The sequence below is a fragment of the Chiloscyllium plagiosum genome, unplaced genomic scaffold (assembly GCF_037043375.1).
Source record: "Chiloscyllium plagiosum isolate Xiang-an unplaced genomic scaffold, Cpla_swu_hap1 HiC_scaffold_32, whole genome shotgun sequence".
In the NCBI taxonomy this organism is placed as follows: Eukaryota; Metazoa; Chordata; class Chondrichthyes; order Orectolobiformes; family Hemiscylliidae; genus Chiloscyllium; species Chiloscyllium plagiosum.
Genome location: NW_028270170.1, coordinates 27256802 through 27277325, shown reverse-complemented (window position 1 = coordinate 27277325; position 20524 = coordinate 27256802). Strand labels below are relative to the sequence as shown.

The window sequence follows — 20524 nt, the reverse complement described above, 5'->3', positions numbered from 1 at the left end:
AGATTTTGGGGAGGCAATTGGAGTGGAAGAGAAAAGAAAATTGTGTACAAAACAAATAAAAAAATCAACAATCAATGACCAATAAGCATCAACACACTCAAAAACACTACCGTATTGAGCTTCAGGTTTTATGAATATTTATTAAAGACAGGAAAGTTTACAATGATTAGATACTTTCAAACCATTAAAATCTTCCATCACCATGGTAACAAATCTTTTTACATGCATTTATTTCCAAAGCTTCTTGATGGACATGTTCTTTTCACTGTCCTTTTGCATAACCTGCAATTAAGGAAAAGATTAGCAAATGAACAGGGTAGATAATCATTGAACAGTAGAGTGTAACAGCATGATCAACAAAGCAACCTTTATTAAATTAATCTTCATTGATGCTCAGGTGTTCTGAAAGCAGATTCAAACAACTTTTATTATTGGTAAATATACAGGTTGACAACTGTGGTCATGGGTCAGTTTTGCTGATCATGCAGAAGCCTTCCTTTCTCCAAACTAGAAAATAATGCAATTGTATATCAGCAAAACACCAAATATAAGGATCCTCTTTGACAGCTTTGTTTTTAATTTCTGCTGCACAAGTGGCAGAATGAAAAAATTAAAAAGTAAGAAAACAAAATTCCCTAAAAACACCTGATAGAATTTGCCAGCAAAACAAGAAATGTAGAGTTTGCTGTTCAGATTGCAGGCTGAAATTATCCATCACAGGAGCAGTACTGTTCAAGTATATGTGGGTGAATGAAAGATGAGAGAGAGAGAGACAAGACTGTTTAAAAATGCAGGACAAAATAACCATATAAAAATGGCCAACATTTTGGATTTTATAAATAGGATTATAAGAGCACAAGAGTAAAGAACTTAAAATATTTGTACAAAACACTGGTTAGACCTTGGCTAAAGGATTTTTAGATGGGCCATGAGTAGATAAAAAGCATACAGCAGAGATTTGTCACGGATAATAATTCATGTCAATGATTATTAAAATCATTTTCTAATAGGAAGGTTCAGATGAACTTGTATATCTTTGTATTATTGTAATATCTTTATCAAAACCAAACAAAATTTTCAGTAGGACAATGTCTTCTGGTTTAGGAATTACTAGTGAGGTGATCATCAATTTAAACAAGTCACTTGAATGTAACACCTCAGTATTTCAGAATGCGCAAGCAGGGAGTGCCATGCGCAAGCGCAGCCCTTTAAAGAAACCACACATGAAGTCAATTTTAAAAGGGATCACAATGCAATAAACAGGCTATGGGATGTTAAACAGAATATTACTTGAAAGAGCACACGTTAGGATGAAGTTCCTTTTACAAGGAATGTTTCTAGTGCAGAGTACTTTGCCATAAGATCTTGTTGCAAAGTATTGTATTTTTGTTAATGAAACTTAAAGATTTCTTGAGAGAAATAATTTGCAATGCATTCTTGCTGTTGGTCAGAAAAATTATAGGATATTCAGTCAGGTCAGATCTGTACAACTTTTACAGTATCATACCTTGGCCACTGCCATTTCAAAGTCTTCTTGTGTGACATGGACTCTTCTTTCTCTTAAGGCATACATGCCAGCTTCTGTACATACACCCTGCAGAATACAAGCATCCCTCAAAAACTATTCCAACAGATACTGCAGATACGAGGTCACAGTGATGCTGACGTAATACACAATCTGTACAGTGCATTGTATTGAAAAAGTTTAATCACTACAGTGGAGCTATAACTGAACATTACTGATCTACCATCCAGTCAGATGTACAAAGTTGCAAATTAACAAGTGTGCAGTGAGTTAAACATTTTAATTTTCACGTTAAAACAAATCTCTTAATGAAGAACTTTAAAAGTGGAAATATCTAAATTTACAACACCTTTCTGCTTCTTGATTGGATTAGATTCAAGTCTTAGGAAACACTATTGCTGATTACAATGTATAGGATTTACCAATACGGCCAGATTTTAGATCAAAAAAGGTATTGGGCTGGCACTAGTACACATATCAGAATTATGCCTAGACAACATCTCACCTTAACCTCTGCACCTGATGCCCCTGGCATCAACTCAGCAATCTTGCGCAGATTGATACCACGTGTTAAGTTCATCTTGCGAGAATGAATCTTCAGAATGTCAAGACGAGCCTAAGGAGGGGGTCAGCAAGCAAAAACAAGACTTCCACTCATCAAAACAGTTCAAGTGTGTGCATGTTATTGAAATATGTGTTGACAATCAAACAGATTGCTTCTCTCAAAAGCCAGTCAATTGTATTAGATTGACATCAAAGCAGAATCTGGATTCACTTGGTTTTGAAGAGAAATATTATCAGTACCCAGCCACGTAGATTTTCATAAGTCATTGTAAATCAAAGTGCCATGCTTAACTAAAAGCTTGTGTTGTGGCAGCAAAAGAAAAAAAACTGCTTTAGAAACTAAGAGTAGCACCCTTTTAATTAAATACTTCTAAGCAATAAAGAAACTATTCAAGTTTTTTTAAATAGGCACAGAGCTCCCATTTCCAGTTATGGTTCATAAAGATGGCTAGAAAATTTAGTTTTACCTTGATGACATTCATCTTTCTAACATTTAGGCACTCAACACAAAAATCAGAAACAGAGTACAATCCCAGGATACCATCTGCAACAAATTAGTAGAGTAGGGCCAAAACAGATGCAGATTTTCCATTTACAGACACCAATGTTGAATTATTGGCAAACAGAAAATGCAGATGTCTTTCCAAAGAATGTCACTTTCTGACTAAACACTGACGGTACAAAGCAAGTTTAATTTTCTTTGTGAAATAACATCTCAAGAGCATCATTCTGGTCATCCACATGCATGATACCATTCCAAACTCACCTCTTCATTTGGAGGAGGGAATTCAATTTTCCGATCAATTCGTCCTGGCCGCAGCAAAGCAGGATCCAGAATGTCAATTCTGTTAGTTGCCATAATTACCTGTGCCAAACATGGAAACAGCTGAAATCAGTGATGTGCAGGACAAATATAATTTAGATTCTGTTCAGGACCCATACAGATTATTTTCAGTTTTCTCTGGCCGGACATCGACTACATGTTTATTCCTCTAGCCCTCTGTGCAATCAGAGACTTTGCCTCTCATTGCCAAGATAAATGCCAGGAACGACTATTCAGATGGGGCTCCTCTGTATGCACAAAGGGATGTACTTCTGCACATAAATAATCATGGCCTGATGCACAGGAGGCAATTTCCAATTAACAAATTCTAGACATTCAATTACTCCTAGCAGTACTGAAGTATTAAGGAAGAGAAGCTCACCGACAGAAAAAGGTTCCAAATATTTTTCCCCTCTTCCTTTCCAGCAGTTAAGCAACCATATTTTAGTGCACGTTGTTAGTTCGTGCAAACGAGAGAAACACTTAGCAAAGTTAAACCATACCTTAATATTCTTAGTGGCCTCAAATCCATCAAGCTGATTGAGAAGTTCCAACATCGTGCGCTGCACTTCACTGTCACCACCCGAACCTCCTTCCAATCGCGAAGAGCCAATAGAATCAATTTCATCCATGAAAATAATAGACGGAGCATGCTCTCTCGCCATTACAAACAGCTCACGTACCATACGAGCACCTGCAAAATACATTTAAAAATTCTTGTTAAATCATTACATTTTTAAAGTGTGTATCGATCTGAATTACAAATTCTTGTATGCAGGTGGATCATCAATGTTTCAATAAAAATGCATACATAAACACTGATATTAAATTATTGCCTAAGCCTGTGCAAGTTATGTAAATGTTATTGACAATTCATTGAAGTTTTGTGAACAGCATGTATTATCTTGCCCAGTTTCTACCACTACAGGTGCACTAAATTATTCCACATCTATTCTAAACTAAAATTAACTTCACATTTCAAGAGATCAGAATAGACAGTATTACTCAATGGCTCAGGAGGCAATTACAACACACTCATGGGGTCACTTCAAATCAGGGTGGTAGCAAATTTCAACTGAATGAGCTCAAGACTACCAAGAGTCCAAGATGATTTTTTTCCATTTATAATACTAGTTCATTTGCCAGCATACAATTTGTATTGCTGAATTCCAGAATATCTCCTACAATAATAGTTCCTTTGGTCAGCTATCACACTGGTTGGCACATCTCCAGGGCATTAGTAAGAAGTCTTCTGGAGTGTTTTGATATTTACAAGGAGTCACCAGCATCAGAGATGAGGAGATCTCAGGAAAAGCGGTGATATGCGACCACATTGGCATCAGTATCGCCCACGCTCGGGGAAAAAAAAAAGTGGGAAAGATGATCAGGAATTTTAACTGGTAATCAATATCCAGTGAAACCCCTGAAAATACTGGTGTTAGAATAATCAGATGAAGAAATCCGGGTTGACGGACATCTTTGTTTCACTGTTGAGTAGCCTATCATGCAATATCTGGGCAGACATATGAACAACGACCATCTGAACATATTGACAATGAATGTGAATCTCAACTTGTATCAGTTTAAATCAAACAAGAAAGAAAAAATGAAAAGGAAGTTAGACTACATGTCACTCCCAAACATCTTATACAATCAGAGATCAGCTAACATGTTAGATCTGCACTGAATGATCTGATCTCAGCCAGACCTCAAGAGGATGCAACTAACCTCTACAATCCAACACAGTGTGACAGGGCAGGGTTTGGAACAGGCCAGCCTGAATCCCTATTGAATTACTTTACTGGAAAACGCTAATGTGAATGTTGTGAGTACAGGATCCAACTTTTGTTTACAGACATGTTTGGCCTCGTCAGGACACACATCAAAAAAAATATAATTTGGAGATGCTGGTGTTGGACTGGGGTGTACAAAGTTAAAAATCACAACACCAAATTATAGTCCAACAGGTTTAATTGGAAGCACACTAGCTTTCAGAGCGACGCTCCTTCATCAGGTGATTGTGGAGGGCTCGATCATAACACAGAATTTATAGCAAAACTTTGCAGTGTGATGTAACTGAAATTATAAATTGAAAAATTGATTGTCTGTTAAGCATTTCATCTGTCCGTCACGTCCCTCCTCAACTGAGCAGATCTGGTATATATGTAGGGCTTGTCCATAGGGAATGGCTGTTTTAATATGTTTTGGGTGGAAGCTGGAGAAGTGTAGCATTGCCGGATCTGCTCAGATGAGGAGGAACGTGATGGACACCTGGAATTACTCAAGGATGCCCTCACAAGAACGGGGTACGATGCTCAACTCATCGACCGCCAGTTCCAACGTGCCACAGCAAGGAACCGTAATGACTTCCTCAGGAGACAGACATGTGCTGCAACTGACAGGGTACCCTTCGTTGTTCAGTACTTCCCAGGGGCTGAAGAATTACGCCATGTTCTTCGTGACTTGCAACACTTATCAATGAGGATGAGCACCTCACCAAGACCTTCCCCACACTTCCACTACTTGCCTTTAAACAACCGCCAAACCTCAAACAGATCATTGTTCGTAGCAAACTGCCCGGCTCTCAGGACAACTCCATACAACCCTGTCATGGTGGACGCTGCAAGATGTGTCACATTGTGGACATAGATACCACTATTATGCATGGGAACATCTCCTACCTTATACATGGCAGGCACTCATGTGATTCAGCCAATGTTGTCTATCTTATACGTTGCAGACAAGGATGCCCGGAGGCATGGTACATTGGGGAAACCGAGCAAAGGCTATGACAACAGATGAATGGGCACCGCACAACAATCAACAGACAGGAGGGTTCCCTCCCAGTTGGGGAACACTTCAGTGGTCCAGGACATTCAGCCTCGGACCTTCAGGTGACCATCCTACAAGGTGGAGTTCGGGACAGGCAGCAGAGGAAAGTGGCCGAGCAGAGGCTGATAGCTAAGTTCGGTACCAATAGGGAGGGCCTCAACCGGAACCTTGGGTTCATGTCACATTACAGGTGATCACCATTGCACTACACATACACACACACACATCCACCCACACACACCCTTATAGACACACACTCACACATGCACCCCCTCATAGACTTAAGACACTCTGCACTCACTACACACACACACAGACACTTTCTCACACTCACAACCCCCACCCCAGACAGACAAACACACAGACAAAGACCCACATGCACACATATATTTTGTGTGGTGAATTTGTACTTGCAGAGTTACATTGCACTTTGCTCAAATACTGCATACATTCTTGTAGAACTCTGAGCTCAAAAACTGCATGAATTTATGTAAAACTCTGTTATCTCACTTTTGAGATTAGAATCAATCTAAACATCAGGTCATAGAGAACACAGGGGGCTAACACCATTGTTAACAGCTAACCCGAGAATGCAACTTTAAAAAAAAAGAGGGTTTTGTGATTTACTCATGAAAGAAGTGAAACTATCACTGTATTCTAACAGATGAAAGGCTTAACAGACATCAATTTTTCAATGTATAATTTCAGTTACATCACACTGCAAATTTTTGCTATAAATTCTGTGTTACGATCGAGCCCTCCACAATCACCTGATGAAGGAGCGTTGCTCCGAAAGCTAGTGTGCTTCCAATTAAACCTGTTGGGCTATAACCTGGTGTTGTGATTTTTAACATCAAAAAAAAAAGGCAGTTTAATGAGAATCCAGATGACTGCCAACAGAACGATGCCCAGGCATAAATAATTAACTAAATTCAAAGAACCACCATAAAGGAGTTCGGCAGTAGGGATGGGGGGGAAAAACATTGGCTGAGTAAATTCTGTTAGTCGCATTATGTACGTATCTTTATTGTTTGGCTGTGGAACTCACCAAAATTCCATTGATAGCACAATCCAAACCAGCAACCTTTACCATTTAGGAGTGCCAAGGTTAACAGATATATGGACACACCAATACCTGCAAGTTCCTCCCCAAACCCCACAGTATCCTGACTTGCAACTATGTAGTTTGTCTTTCACGACCACAAAGGTTAAAATCCTTGAACTCCCTTCCTGATAGTCCATTGACTGCAATGGCTCAAGTAGGCAGATCACCACTATCTTGCTAAAAGCAATTAGGAAGGGCAATAAATGCTGGCCTAGACAGCAATGCCTAGCAGCAAACAAAAAAATAAAATTTGAAACAGACAAGTCAAAAGGTTCAGAGTTGAATCCAACACCATGACTTGTTCATTTAACCAAAGTTGACATTATGTGAGAAAGCACTACATTAGCGATGCCATTCTTCAGAGGAAACATCAAACAGAGGTCTTGAGCACATACCCTCGCCAATGAATTTCTGTACAAGTTCAGAGCCAGAAACGCGGATGAAAGTGCAGTCAGTGTGATGGGCCACAGCTCTTGCTAACAATGTTTTCCCAGTGCCTGGAGGTCCATAAAGCAGCACACCCTAAAAAAAGTTAAAAATAGATGAGATCTAATGTCTAGTAAAACCCTGCATGAACGAGCCTTAGATTATTTGGCTTTAACCAGAATGAATTCAGCGGAGTATCTGAAGCTAAACTCAGTCACACAAAGGATTCCTGTTAAAGTTGCAACAAAAACACGCTCATAAGACTTTCTCGAACCTTTTGTAACTGAGAAATTAAATTACACCTTTTTGTTTCACCCAAATAACTTCCCTGGATGTATTCCCAGGACTATCCTCCCCAAGTACAGCAGTAATGCTATCCCTTATCAAAAAGGCTATTCCCCCCTCCTCTCTTGCCCTCCTTTCCATCTTTTCTATAGCATTTGTATCCTGGAACATTAAGCTGCCAGACCTGTCCATCCCCGAGCCACATCTCTGTAATTGTTATGATATCCCAGTTCCATGTTCCTAACCATGCCCAGTTTATCTGCCTTCCTTGTTAGGCCTCCTGCATTGAAATAAATGCAGTTTAATTTATCAGTCCTACCTTGCTCTCTGCTTTATTCCTGCCTGCTCGGACTGTTTGACTCATTCCTTTTCACAACTGTACTAGTCTCAGATTGATCTCTTTCCTCACTATCTCCTTGGGTCCCACACCCCACTTTATTAGTTTAAATCCTCCCGTGCAGCTCGAGCAAATCTCCCTGCCAATATATCAGTCCCCTTCCAATTCATGTTACTTCTACCTCAGAAGAGATTCCAATGATTCAAGAATGTAAACCCTTCTCCCCTGCACCAGCTCCTCAGACACACATTCATGTGCTCTATCCTCCAACTCCTACTCTTACTAGCTCATAGCACCAGGAGTAATCCAGAAAACACTACGGTCAAGGACTTCCTTTTTAAATTCCAGCCTGACTTTCTATATTCTCCCTTCAGAATCTCATTCTTTCCCCATCCTATATTGTTTGTTCCAAATGTGTACAATAACCTCCTGCTGGTCCCTCTCCCGTATAAGAACATTCTGCACCCTCTCAGAGATTTCCTTGATCCTGGCACCAGGAAGGTGACACCATTCTGATTTCTCGCTGCTGGCCGTAGAAAAGTCTGTCTGTGCCTCTGACTAGAGAGAGTCCCCTATCACAAATCGATCACTTGGAACCAGACTTATCCCTTATAACATTAGAGCCAGTCTCAATCCAATTTGGCTGTTTGTGTTACATTCCCCTGAGAATACATCACCCTCTACATTTTCCAAAACTGAATACATATTTGAGATAGGGATAGCCATACGAGACTTGTTCACTATCTGCCTACCCCTCCTACCTTTCCTGGAGTTAATCCATCTACCTGATGGTATCTGTGGCTTTTCTCCCTTCTTATAACTACCATCCATCACATCCCCAGTTCTTGTAAATTCCTCATTGTCTCGAACTGCCGCTCCAACCAATCCATGTGATCTGATAGGATTCACAACCAAAGACATTTTCTGCCGACATTATCATCAGTAACATAGAAAGCTTTCCCTAAACTTCCACATCTGACAGGAAGTGCACATTCCTCTACTAAAGGCCACTTTTGCTCCTTCACAGAAAATAGCATGTCTTATTGCTCTTAAAAAAAATGCTCTTAGCCACCACCAGATCAGTCACAGAACATGCATTCTCTTGCCAGTGAAATTAGATTTGAAGTTGTGCTTCAAGAGGCACTAAGAGGCACAAAGTTGAAATAAACACTCCATTCCATTCACAGCAACATATTGTAAAAGCCCTATAAATGAACCTTATTGGACAGGAAGTGATTGTGCTCTGCAGTGGGCCAGGAAGACAGCTACAGACCAAGAAAGCAAGTCACCAAGGAAATGTGCAAAAACAAGAGAGTTTCAAGAGACTATCTTTACCATGGCATTCCAGCAAGCAGCCTGTAATTTAATCTTGAAAACACAATTTCTGGCTTGGCAATAGCATATTTTTTAAGCTTATTTAGCAGAGAAGTGTTGTGTTTGAAAATAGTCTCCAAAACCAAGCAGTTTTTGGCTCCTAGTCTTCATTTAAAGTAATTTACTTCAGCTGTAATAAACACACATTGCAAAATGTGTAAATAAGAGAAATTTAACAACTGCTTTCACCTTCATGAACTTTTGTCTCAATCTGACCTAATTGCAAAGAGGGTAGTTTATTAAAATGGAAAGATTTTCAAAGTGTTCTATTCTGAAAATTTATTTTCTTAAGAAATGCATAGGATGTGAACACAGCATTTGTTGCTATCCCAAACTGCTCTCAATCTTAGTACCTCGCTAAGGCATTTCAAAAAGGGCAGTTAAGACTCAGCCACATTCATCTCTGTGAAGCTTATATTTATTTTCAAACCTTTTGAATAAAATGAGTGAAAAGTTGGACATGACTACAGCAAGAACTGAACTGAACATTTCCATAAATATCAGGTACACAGTGGGCTTGAACACCAAGTACTTGGATCCTGTACAGATCAGTTGCCAGCCAGCACCTTTCACAGACTTCTTTTTTCTCCGAAATAACAATCTGAACTGCTTTCTTTACTGAGGAACAGGTCATGGAGGAAAAAGAAAATCAGTAAAAGCAAGTAACACATTTTAAAAACTGAAATTCTATCATCTGGGAGTAATAGAGATATTAAAAGTTGATTGAAAGGACAGAATACCTTGAGTGATTATTTTCTAAACTTGGTTCCAAAGCACTAAAATTAACTGTGCAAAACAACAAGTATCTCAGTAATTACTTGCACTTCTGCAAGATTTTAAAATATGAAATGAGAAAGACATTAATGACTATATTCTTCTGTAATTTTTCTACATCTGTTTCTCCTTCTGGAAAGGATTACTGCACATTTAAAAATGTACCAGATAATAACACTCTTCACTCAAAAGCAATAAACAAACATATTGCCGCAGTGCTGGTAATCCAGAACTACAAGTCACAACATAAGAGTTTTAATTCAATTGGATATCAGATATTAATTTTTAAAAATAGCACTGGAAATTAAACCATGTACTCACTCCCAACCTACACATTAAGTATGAATAGCTTATTACATCTTCAACAGAGTTCCAATCAGCATGATTTGTACAGTACTGGAGTAGTGTAATTTATTAGGCAAGAAATGTGTTCAAATAATCCACTATGAATTACATCATACTCTGCTTCTCCACAAAAGCAGAATCGATGAGTAAACCCCCACCAGCACCAGGCTCTAGAGCATTAACTTTACATACACACATGGACATGCAATAGGAATAGATGCAGACCATTCAGCCCCTTGAGCTAACAAACGCATTCAGTAAAATCATGCCCGGTTGGTTTGTATTTCAAATTCTACATTTCCTTGTAAGCTGTGCAGCTGGTGGGAACCTCCATACTGACATGCCAATAGATGGCTTCCACTTGCAGAAGGACCTCCCAGGTCTGTGCAGCAGCAAAACAAATTTATGGGGAAATGTTGCCATGTATCCCTGATAACCATAGATTCTCTTACCTAAAAAGAATCTACCTTCTTCAATCCTAAAAGTATTTAGTGAACACACCTCCACTACCTATTGAGGGAAAGTTCCAAACTCTCACAACCCTCACTTTCACCAGGAGAAAGAAAAACAAACATCGGTACAAGAACACTGGCAAATGGGAAAGGAAAATAAAGAACAAAACATTTAAGCATAAACTCATCAATTAGAGAGGCTTTTGGAAAACAGTGCAGGATCTATTGGAATTCTTTGAGGATGTAACTAGTAAAGGGAAGCCAATAGATGTGGTTTATTTGGACTTTCAGAAGGTTTTTGAAAAAGTGCCATGTAAGAAATTAATATTTATATTAAAGTACATAGGAATTTTGGAGAGGGGGGGGCTAACATATTAAAATGGATAGAAAATTGGTTGGCATGCAGGAATTAAAAAAAGAATAAATGGGTCTTTTTCTGAACAGCAGGCAATTAGTGGGGTACTGTAGGGATCAATGTTAGGATCTCAGCTAATCACAATATATATTAATGATTTGGTTGAGGCAACTAAATGTATTATCTCCAAACATGTAAACAACACAAAGCTGGGTGAGGGGGTGAGCTGTGAGAAAGATGCAAAAACATGATTTAACCCTCATATTGAAGTGTTTCACTAATTTGTTAGAGCTCTTTGAAGATATAACAAAGAAAAATGAAAATGGTCCTGCAGTTGTAGTATATCTGGACTGCCAAAACATATTTAATAAAGGTTTTGCACATAAGGTTAAGATCACATTGGGGATTTGGACAATTTAGCTAGAAGACTGGCTAACTAAAAAAAGCAGAGAGTCAGAGTTAATATCGATATCTCAGTAGCTATGCATATTCCTCTCTCTCAATGTAATGAAACTGGAGATCCCCCAACACCAGTTGCTGAAGGTATCTAAATGGAGAGAAACTTCCAGAGTGCTTCAGTATACAGAGATCCGTGTCTTTGTGCATGAATCATAGAAAACTAGCTTGCAGGTACACCAGGTAATAAGGAAGGTACGTGGAATTTTAACATTTATTGTTAAGGGAATGGAACTTAAAAGTTGGGAGATGTTGCTGCAACTACATAAGGCATTAGTGAGACCCCACTTGGGGAAACATTCAGTTTTAGTCCCCTTAATCCACTAGATCGATTCTAAGGGCAAGAGGTTAGCCTTACAAAGAGAATTGAGCAGTTTAAGCTTATACTCTGCTGTTTATAAGAATGAAAGGAGATCTAATTCTGGTATATAAAAGATGCTCAACAGAATTGACAAAGTCGACAGAATAGATGTGTCGTCTTGTGGGGGAATCTAGAAAGGAGGTCAGTTTTAACATTAGGGGTAGTAAATTTAAATCTCAGATGAGAAACTGTTTCTCTCAAAACGGACACAAATTCACTACCCCAGACTGCCGTGGATGATGGGACATTGAGCAAATTTGAAGAGGAGACGGATGGATTTTTATTTATTGAAGGATTATGGAGAATGGGCAGAAAGGTGAGATCAGCTAGGAGTATTCTGAATGGAGGAGCAGGCTCAAGAGGCTAAATACCTTAGTTCTGCTCCTTGTTTTTATGCCTTTATATCTGGACAAGCTGGGTGAGTGAACAAATGCAGAGCAGATGCATATAATGTAGACAAGTGTGAAGTTATTCATGTTGGGAGCAAAAACAGGAAGGCAGATATCTCAATAACTACACCCAAAGAGGAATATGCAATGAGATTGGACATCCTCCTGCATCAGTTGTTGAAGGTAAGCAGGCAGTTCTAGCAATAAATAACATTGGAGTTCATAGTAAAAAGATTTGAATACAGCACCAAGGATGTCTTGCTGGAAGCAGTCCTCGCTTTCTCCTAGTTGGAATTAAACAATGCCTTGGGGAGATCACACCTGGAGTATTATGCAGAGCTTTCATCTTATCTGAAGAAAAGTATTCTTGCTACTTGGGGGAGTGCAGCAAACATTTACCAGTGATTCCTGGGATGGAAGGACTGATCGATGAGGAAATGTTGAAATCGGTTAGGATTATATTTATCAGAATTAAGACACGAGGGGGATCTCATACAAACCTCCAAAATTCCAAAAGAACAAGACAAGTTAAATGCAGGATGGATGTTCCCAATGACCAGGAAGTCAGAAAGCGGGGGTCACAGTCTAAGGATACAGGGTAGATCATTTAGGACTGAGATGAGTAAAAACTACTTCACCCCTGGAATTCGCTCACAGAAAGCAGTCAAGAGCAAATCATTTTATGATTTCAAGGATGTGGACCAAACTCAGATAAATGGGACTAGTTCAAACTGTGAAATCTGGGCGATATTAGCAAATTGGGCCGAAGGGCCTGTTTCCATGTTGTAGACCTCAATGACTATGAATTGGATATAGCACTTAGGGATAAAGGGATCAAAAAAGGATAAAGGGGAAAAGCGAGAACAGGCTATTGAGTTAGAAGATCTGCCAAGCTCACAACGAATGAAGGAGCAGGCTTGAAGCACTGAATTTGGCCTACCCCTAATTTCTATGTTTCTTTGAAAATCCATTAAAACATTGCAATGCGATGATTTTGAAAGGTAATGACAACCAACTACCAGGTGTTTAATAAAAGTTGATGTATTTACTCTGAATAAAATGATTCTTTAGAAATATTACATGTGTTTATTAAACTTAGTTGAAACCAGTGTGGTTATGTTTGAGAAGAAGTCAACAAGTACTCAGTTCCCATTATCAGCTGATTTACTATTCATGAATTGGAGTAACCATAAAGACAGCCTTAGACCCCATTCTTTTCCTGTTGTTTTGTCTGCCCTGCCTTGGTAAGTGAACCCAGTTCTTCGGGGGACATAGACACATCCTGGGAGGCTCAGCTTTCCACTATTCTAATAATATTGAAAACACTACCTTTATTCTGAATATATCGAAAAAACATTTTCCTCTAAAACAGCAGACTATTTCAAATATTTGCCACTCCCAGTAAAGTGAATGTTCTCAATTAACTAAAACTATTTCTCACTAATTTAAATCTTTTCATGTCTTAACTCAAAGTGATATTCTGGGCTCATCCTATCTATACCATACACACATTAAATGGGAAACCATTAACTCATCATCTGCTCTTGAATTCCACAATGTTTTAAATCAAAGCAAATGCCCAAGAAAGGAAGCAACTGAACAACTGGTTCAAAGCAGGTGGCATTTAAACCAAATAAATTTGTACTTATTATTATAGATACTGGTTTGCATCTATAGAAGAATAATCTAAAAGGTCGGCAAGCGTTTGCACTGTTGATGACAGGCTTCCCTTCAGCCCCAGGAAGCTAAAAAGAGGCCTGCTGACATATTACATACTAAAATATTAATTTTGACCTCGAAAGTTTAAAGTTGTCTACTATAAATACATGCACATAACAAAGCCAAGCACGTCACTGTTTTTAAGCAGAAGCTCTATATTAAATCTTCACTACTGAAAAATGTGTTGCTGGAAAAGCGCAGCAGGTCACGTCAGGCAGCATCAAAGGAGCAGGAGAATCGACGTTTCGGGGATAAGTCCTTCTTCAGGCTTCCTGCAGTCCTCACTTTCTCTTATTAAATCTTCACTACACATGAAAGAATACTCAGCAAGATTATAGGTTAATTTCATAAAGGGAACAGGGAGCAAAAAGGAGACGGCAAGAAAGATGACAAACTTACCTTTGGTTGTGCAATGCCAAGAGCTTCAAACAGCTCAGGATGCTTCACAGGCAGTTCAATAACCTCCTTAATCTCTTTGATCTGTTTGTCCAAGCCACCAATCATTTCATAGGTAGAATCTGGAACTTTCTCAACCATCATTAAAGATACCAGAGGGTCCACTTTGTTAGGCAGGATTTTGTGTAGCGTGTAGCTATCGTTTCTTAAAGCTACACGACAGTTAGGAGTTACCTTTCAAAACAAAAATACTTCAGTTGTAAGCAACAGTTAAGGTAAAACAACTAATCCCTGTAAATAACAAAGAATGTAAGGAATCAGCAAGTTCTCAAAATGCAAAAGAGATGAACACCCAAGGGAAAAAATCCTTTAGCAATCAATTTGCTACTATTAAATAGCTGCAGAAAATTACAGACACCTGGCCTCAAACATAAATCATCCTCATTACTAAAGAAAGTAATGCACACATTTCATAAGTACAGGTAAACCTTTTTCTTTTATATTCATTCAAGGGTGCAAACATTGACAAGTGTACTTTATACTGCCCAAACATATTTGTCCTCGAGAAGGTGGTGGACAGCCACCTTCCTGAAACACTGCAAACCACATCATATCCAGTGCTACAAGAGCGCAAGTTTCAGAATCTTGTCCCAGGGACAGTAAAGGAAAACAAAGTCAGGATGGTAGTTAACATGGAGGAACATTTACCTTATAAAGAGAGAGGCTGGGATTTTTTTCCCCTGGAGGCTTAGGGGTGATTTGAAGACGTTCTCCTCTCTCTACCCTGCTCCTTGGATGCTGCCTGACCTGCTGTGCTTTGCCAGCACCACACTCTTGACTCTGATCTCCAGCATCTGCAGTCTTCACTTTCTCCCGGAGTGACCTTGTAGAGGTTTATAAAATCACGAGGGGCATGGGATAAGGCAAAGAACCAGGGTCTTTTCCTCCAATTTTAGTCATTTTAGTCTAAAACTAGGGGGCATAGGTTTAAGTGAGCGGGGAATGTATTAAAAAGGGATCTGAGGGATAACCTTTTCACACAGAGGGTGCTGTATATACAGAAAGCGTTAACAGGAGGTAGTAGTAGAGGCGGGTACAATTATAACATTTGAGAGACATGTGGACTTGTACACTGATAGAACGGTTTAAAGGGATATGGGAAAAATGCAGACAAATGGGACAAGTTAGGAAACTTGGTGGGTATGGACAAGTTGGGTCAAAGGGCCTGTTTCCGTGCTGTACGACTATGAATTGCAGGTTGTGGCATTCCCACGGATCTACTGTCCTTATCTTTCTAAGAGACCAAATTATTGGAAAAGGTGTTTGAGTGAAAATTGAAATTTGTGACATAATAGGGGAGGTTCATTCAGATGAATTCTACTGAAATGCAACAGAATTCTTAGCCTCATCTGAAGTAGACTAATTTTAACTTCATTTTAATTCAATGTTAAATGTATTAGTATCCCTTTAAATCACTCCTTTCAGCACCCAATTTATATCCTCTATGTTCTCATGCTTCAATGAAAAAAAAATCAAATCTTTATAATCGAGTCTCTAGCCTTTGAATCCCCATACAATGCAAAAAGGTAGCACACCTAAAAAAAATTAAAATATGACTTGCTAGGAGTTATTCAGAACATAATCTGTTTAAAAAAGGACTATACATTAATCTTTAAGCACTTTCTGGTACTCAATCTCTACAGTCAATAAGAATCTTTTTTAAAAAAATCAATGCTAGCATATTTGAAGACTTTTAATTTGACACAAGGTATAAAATAAATCTGCAGATGCAATCCCACACTTACATCATTAATATCAATGTTCTTGTCAACATCCACAACAAATTTTCCCTCTGGATGAACCTACAATAGAAAAAACACAAGATTAAGTTCTGTATATTCTGACTAAAAAAGAGTTAACAATCTTTTCATTTTAATTCAAAAATGATGTGAAATGATCAATACTAATGTAAAACATTAAAAATAAAATCCCAAGTTTTCTCATGAATTTTGGAGCTCTTAAGAATCAATCCTAATATGAACAATCTCAAGGTATAAGTGGGACAGAGTTGTCATACTGTAGAGAAGCTTCTACTTTTTACATCTGCATAGTGTTTCCCCTAAAATTTAAAAACTTGGCCGGTAGAAAGTGAGTGAGAACTAGTCACCCCATGGCAAGGATCTGTATGATAGAACAATACCTAGTCAATTGTACACCAAACCAATTTTTTTTTCCCACAGCTGTGATTCTTGCTACTTCCTCACCTATAGGCTCCAAAATCCAAAGTTCCTCCTCCCAAAGTGTCATGTAGTTAGTTGCTGACAGATATAAACCTTGAGGACAAAGAAGAAAATTCTCCAATACGACCTCTTCAAGATAAATTTGCTCAACTTCTTTCAAATATCTTAACAATGGGGAACTCCAAATTATTAACGGATACCGAACCATTAAAAGACATTATTTTTAAGGTATTCAAGCCAAACCTTGGTGAAGAGCATAAAATCAATGCTTGTGTAATCCACACAGGGATTTTAGACAGAGTCCTGATAAGGAACAATGGAATGTCACACCTGAAGTGTGTGTACGAAGAGAACTTAAGACTGAATCACTTCAAAAAGGGAAACATGCCATTCAAACAAAAAATAAACTGAATTATGATCTTGTGCAGAATGTGACCCAGACAACGGACATTTGAGAAGAAAGAGAGGGGCTGTTCTCAGCTAAAGTGTGTTTTTCCCTTCCTGGAATACACAAGAAAACCTTCGTCTATCTAAAATTTGGACAAGTACATGAATAAGAAATTCTTGGAGGGATATGGGACAAGAGCAAACAGGTAGGATAGTTTAGTTTTGGGATTATGGTCGGTATGGATTGGTTGGACTAAACGGTCTGTTTCCATGTTGTATGACTCTATGACACTGTGCTAGACAACGAAGGTGGAAATGTGTTAGCTTGCAGTTCAGGTTCCACTGCAATGACCCACACTGTGAAAACCACAGCAGAGAATCACCCTCCAGTACAGAATTAATTTGAACTTTGACAGGGTGTAATTGGTAGAGTTGTTAAGGGGGAGCTAGTGGATGCAGTTTACTTGGACTTTCAGAAGGCCTCACATAAGAGATTAGAATGTAAAATTAAAGTCCACTGGATTAATGCACGTCGAGTCACATGGATACAGAACTGGCTGGCAGACAGTGAAGGAACTAAATATAACATGTCCAGGTTTGCAGACAACACAAAGCTGAGTGGGAGGCTGAGCTCTATGGAGGAAGCAGAGATACTTCGCTGTGATTCGAACAAGCTAAGTGGGCAAATGCATGGCAGATAAAGTATAATGTGGATACATGTGAAGTTATCCACTTGGGTGGCAGATTACCTGAATGGTGATAAACTGGGAAAGGGAGAGGTACAACTAGAATTTGGATGGGGTGGGAAAGGAACAAAGAATCTCAAAAACTATCTTAAAAATTTTAACCAAGCTATATAGGGTAACTTCAGGAAAATGTTCCCAATGACTAGGGAATTCAGAACCAGGGGCACAGTTTAAGAAAACAAGGTAGACCATTTAGGACTGTGATGAGGACAAATATCTTCACCCAATGAGGCGTCTATGGAATTCTCTACCATAGAAAGTGGTCGAGACCAAACCAGTGAATGTTTTCAAGGAGTTGAACATAGCTCTCAGGGATAAAGGGAATCGGGAGAAAGCAGGAACAAGTTGCAGTTGGATGATCAGCCATGATCACAGTGAATGGCAGCACAGCTTTAAAAAGGACTAAATGGCTTTTGCTCCAATTTTCTAAGTGATATTCCACCATCTCACTCAACCTGAATTGTGCTTTTTCACTCTAGTGCACCAAGCAGAGCTCAAATCCCCACAGTGAAGCCACCACCAATACTACCACTTTGCGGTTCACAGCAGTGCATCTTTTCCGTCAGTTGCCATGCTATTCATATCATTAACTCCACATTCAAATTTCCAATGCTCTTGACACAGTCTCCTAAATTTCACCGTAAACAAACTATAACAATATGTCCAAAACTCTGCCTCCCGTATCCGGACTCCTGCTTTCTTTTACCATCACCTTGGTCAATGTTTCCCTACTTTGCCTTCCTCTACACAGGGAATTCAAGAAACTGACCTGCATTTCCTTCCATCTTCTAGTTCCTCCTCTTCAAACCTCATCTAGCCCTTTATGCCAGTTTATGCCTTTTAAACTTGTAGCCTTCCCTTATATCCTCTCCAATTTTTCATCATCATTTCACTCCATTTTGGATATTTTCATACAGCTCTCTAGCTGGCAGTCACTTTGGACACCTCCACTAAACATTTACCTCTTTAATAATGATCATTACATATCAGTCATCTTTTAGACCACAGTGGCCTGTTTCAACTCATGATCTCCTAAGCACATTTACATGAAGTAGTACTATGGAAATACAAGTTGCTATTGGTCAGTAGGATGGTATAAATGACCCTTAAATTTATACTCACAAAATGATAAGACGTTTCAAATGCAAACCAGTTGCCTTACACTGCATGAGGCCATACATTACAGCTCCAAGCTGTATCACTTACAGCTAGGATACTATTTAAAACCACCCATCAATTATTAATACAGAGATCAATCTTTAATAATTCCTACTCAAATACATGCCTTTCATGCCGTAAGCAGCAATTTAAAAAACTAAAGAGGAACTTGGAAGATTATAGGTATTACATTATTTGAAGCAAGGTGAGCAAGAGTGTTATTAATCAGCATAGATACAATTCCTCTAATAAAGTCCTACCCTATTTCCATTATTTGAAAGCTTAAATATTTGATTAAGCAACCAGTCCTGTAATCTACTAACATAATCCTAAATGCCTGAATGATCAGTTAAGTGTAGAATCTCATCTTCTGCAGCAGTGCCAAGAACATTATGTTCCACTAAGCAGCACACCAGCCTCACCAATGTTTGAAAAAGAAAATACGCAAATACAGGAAATTGATCTGCTTGAACTGTTACACGAAGACTCCATTCTCTCAGGCACTGCTGCAGAAACAGTAGTCAGTGTGGTCAACAAGGATGGGGCACAGACGTCAATCTATTACGATTACTAAATGGACAAGGACAACAAAACCTTGAGAGGAAAGCTATTCTACAACAGAAGTCATTTATGTAATTTTGATGCCTATCATTTCTACAACAATGGCTATCTTAAGCAAGCATCCCATTAGCCTCCACTGCACCATTCAGATTCCATGCAAGATTAGATTAGATTAGATTAGATTACATACAGTGTGGAAACAGGCCCTTCGGCCCAACAAGTCCACACCGCCCCGCCGAAGCGCAATTATATCCATTTTAATTCTGGGGTCTAAGGGTCAGTAACACGGAATAGGAAATTACCTATACTGCTCTTTTCACTCAAAAAGTTTGTTGTTTAAAGAAAAAATTTAAAATTATCCAAATTAACCACGGTGGCACAGTGGTTAGCACTGGTGCTTCACAGCGCCAGAGACCTGGGTTCAGTTCCCGCCTCAGGCGACTGACTGTGTGGAGTTTGCACGTTCTTCCCGTGTCTGCGTGGGTTTCCTCTGGGTGCTCCGGTTTCCTCCCACAGTCCAAAGATGTGCAGGTCAGGTGAATTGGCCATACTAAATTGCCCGTAGTGTTAGGTAAGGGGTAAATGTATGGGTATGGGTGGGTTGTGCTTCGGCGGGTCGGTGTGGACTTGTTGGGCCGAAGGGCCTGTTTCCACACTGTAAGTAATCTAATCTAATCTAATAAAAAAAAACTTAGAAATTTGTCCATTTGACTTTTTCAATGCTGATCGGTGATTGCAGCTGGACAGTATGTCTTCTATGTTAGATCTCACTTTCAAACTCTACAAACTATATTAAACTCATAGTCACAGCTTATATGAACACTAAGTCAATGCTCACGCTTTCAGGTGTGACTTAGATCTTGAATCGATAACTTCAATGAAAATTAAGACATTCAAAAGACAATCCAATGCAT

General features: G+C 39.0%; 1 protein-coding gene across 2 annotated transcripts in view; it reads right to left on the bottom strand.

Annotated features, from left to right (window-relative positions):
• Positions 1 to 114: 114 nt before the first annotated feature.
• The window catches only part of psmc5 (proteasome 26S subunit, ATPase 5), a 36736-nt gene continuing 16326 nt past the window's right edge, over positions 115 to 20524 (bottom strand). For both annotated transcript variants that reach the window (XM_087977876.1, XM_087977877.1), the window contains exons 6-13: positions 16324 to 16380; positions 14522 to 14752; positions 7245 to 7371; positions 3416 to 3606; positions 2856 to 2954; positions 2031 to 2141; positions 1508 to 1594; positions 115 to 282 (exon numbers count right to left, since the gene is read on the bottom strand). In XM_087977876.1, coding sequence (XP_087834002.1) covers positions 229 to 282; positions 1508 to 1594; positions 2031 to 2141; positions 2856 to 2954; positions 3416 to 3606; positions 7245 to 7371; positions 14522 to 14752; positions 16324 to 16380 — 957 coding nt within the window. In that variant the 3' untranslated portion in view covers positions 115 to 228. The remainder of the gene's footprint in view (positions 283 to 1507; positions 1595 to 2030; positions 2142 to 2855; positions 2955 to 3415; positions 3607 to 7244; positions 7372 to 14521; positions 14753 to 16323; positions 16381 to 20524) is intronic.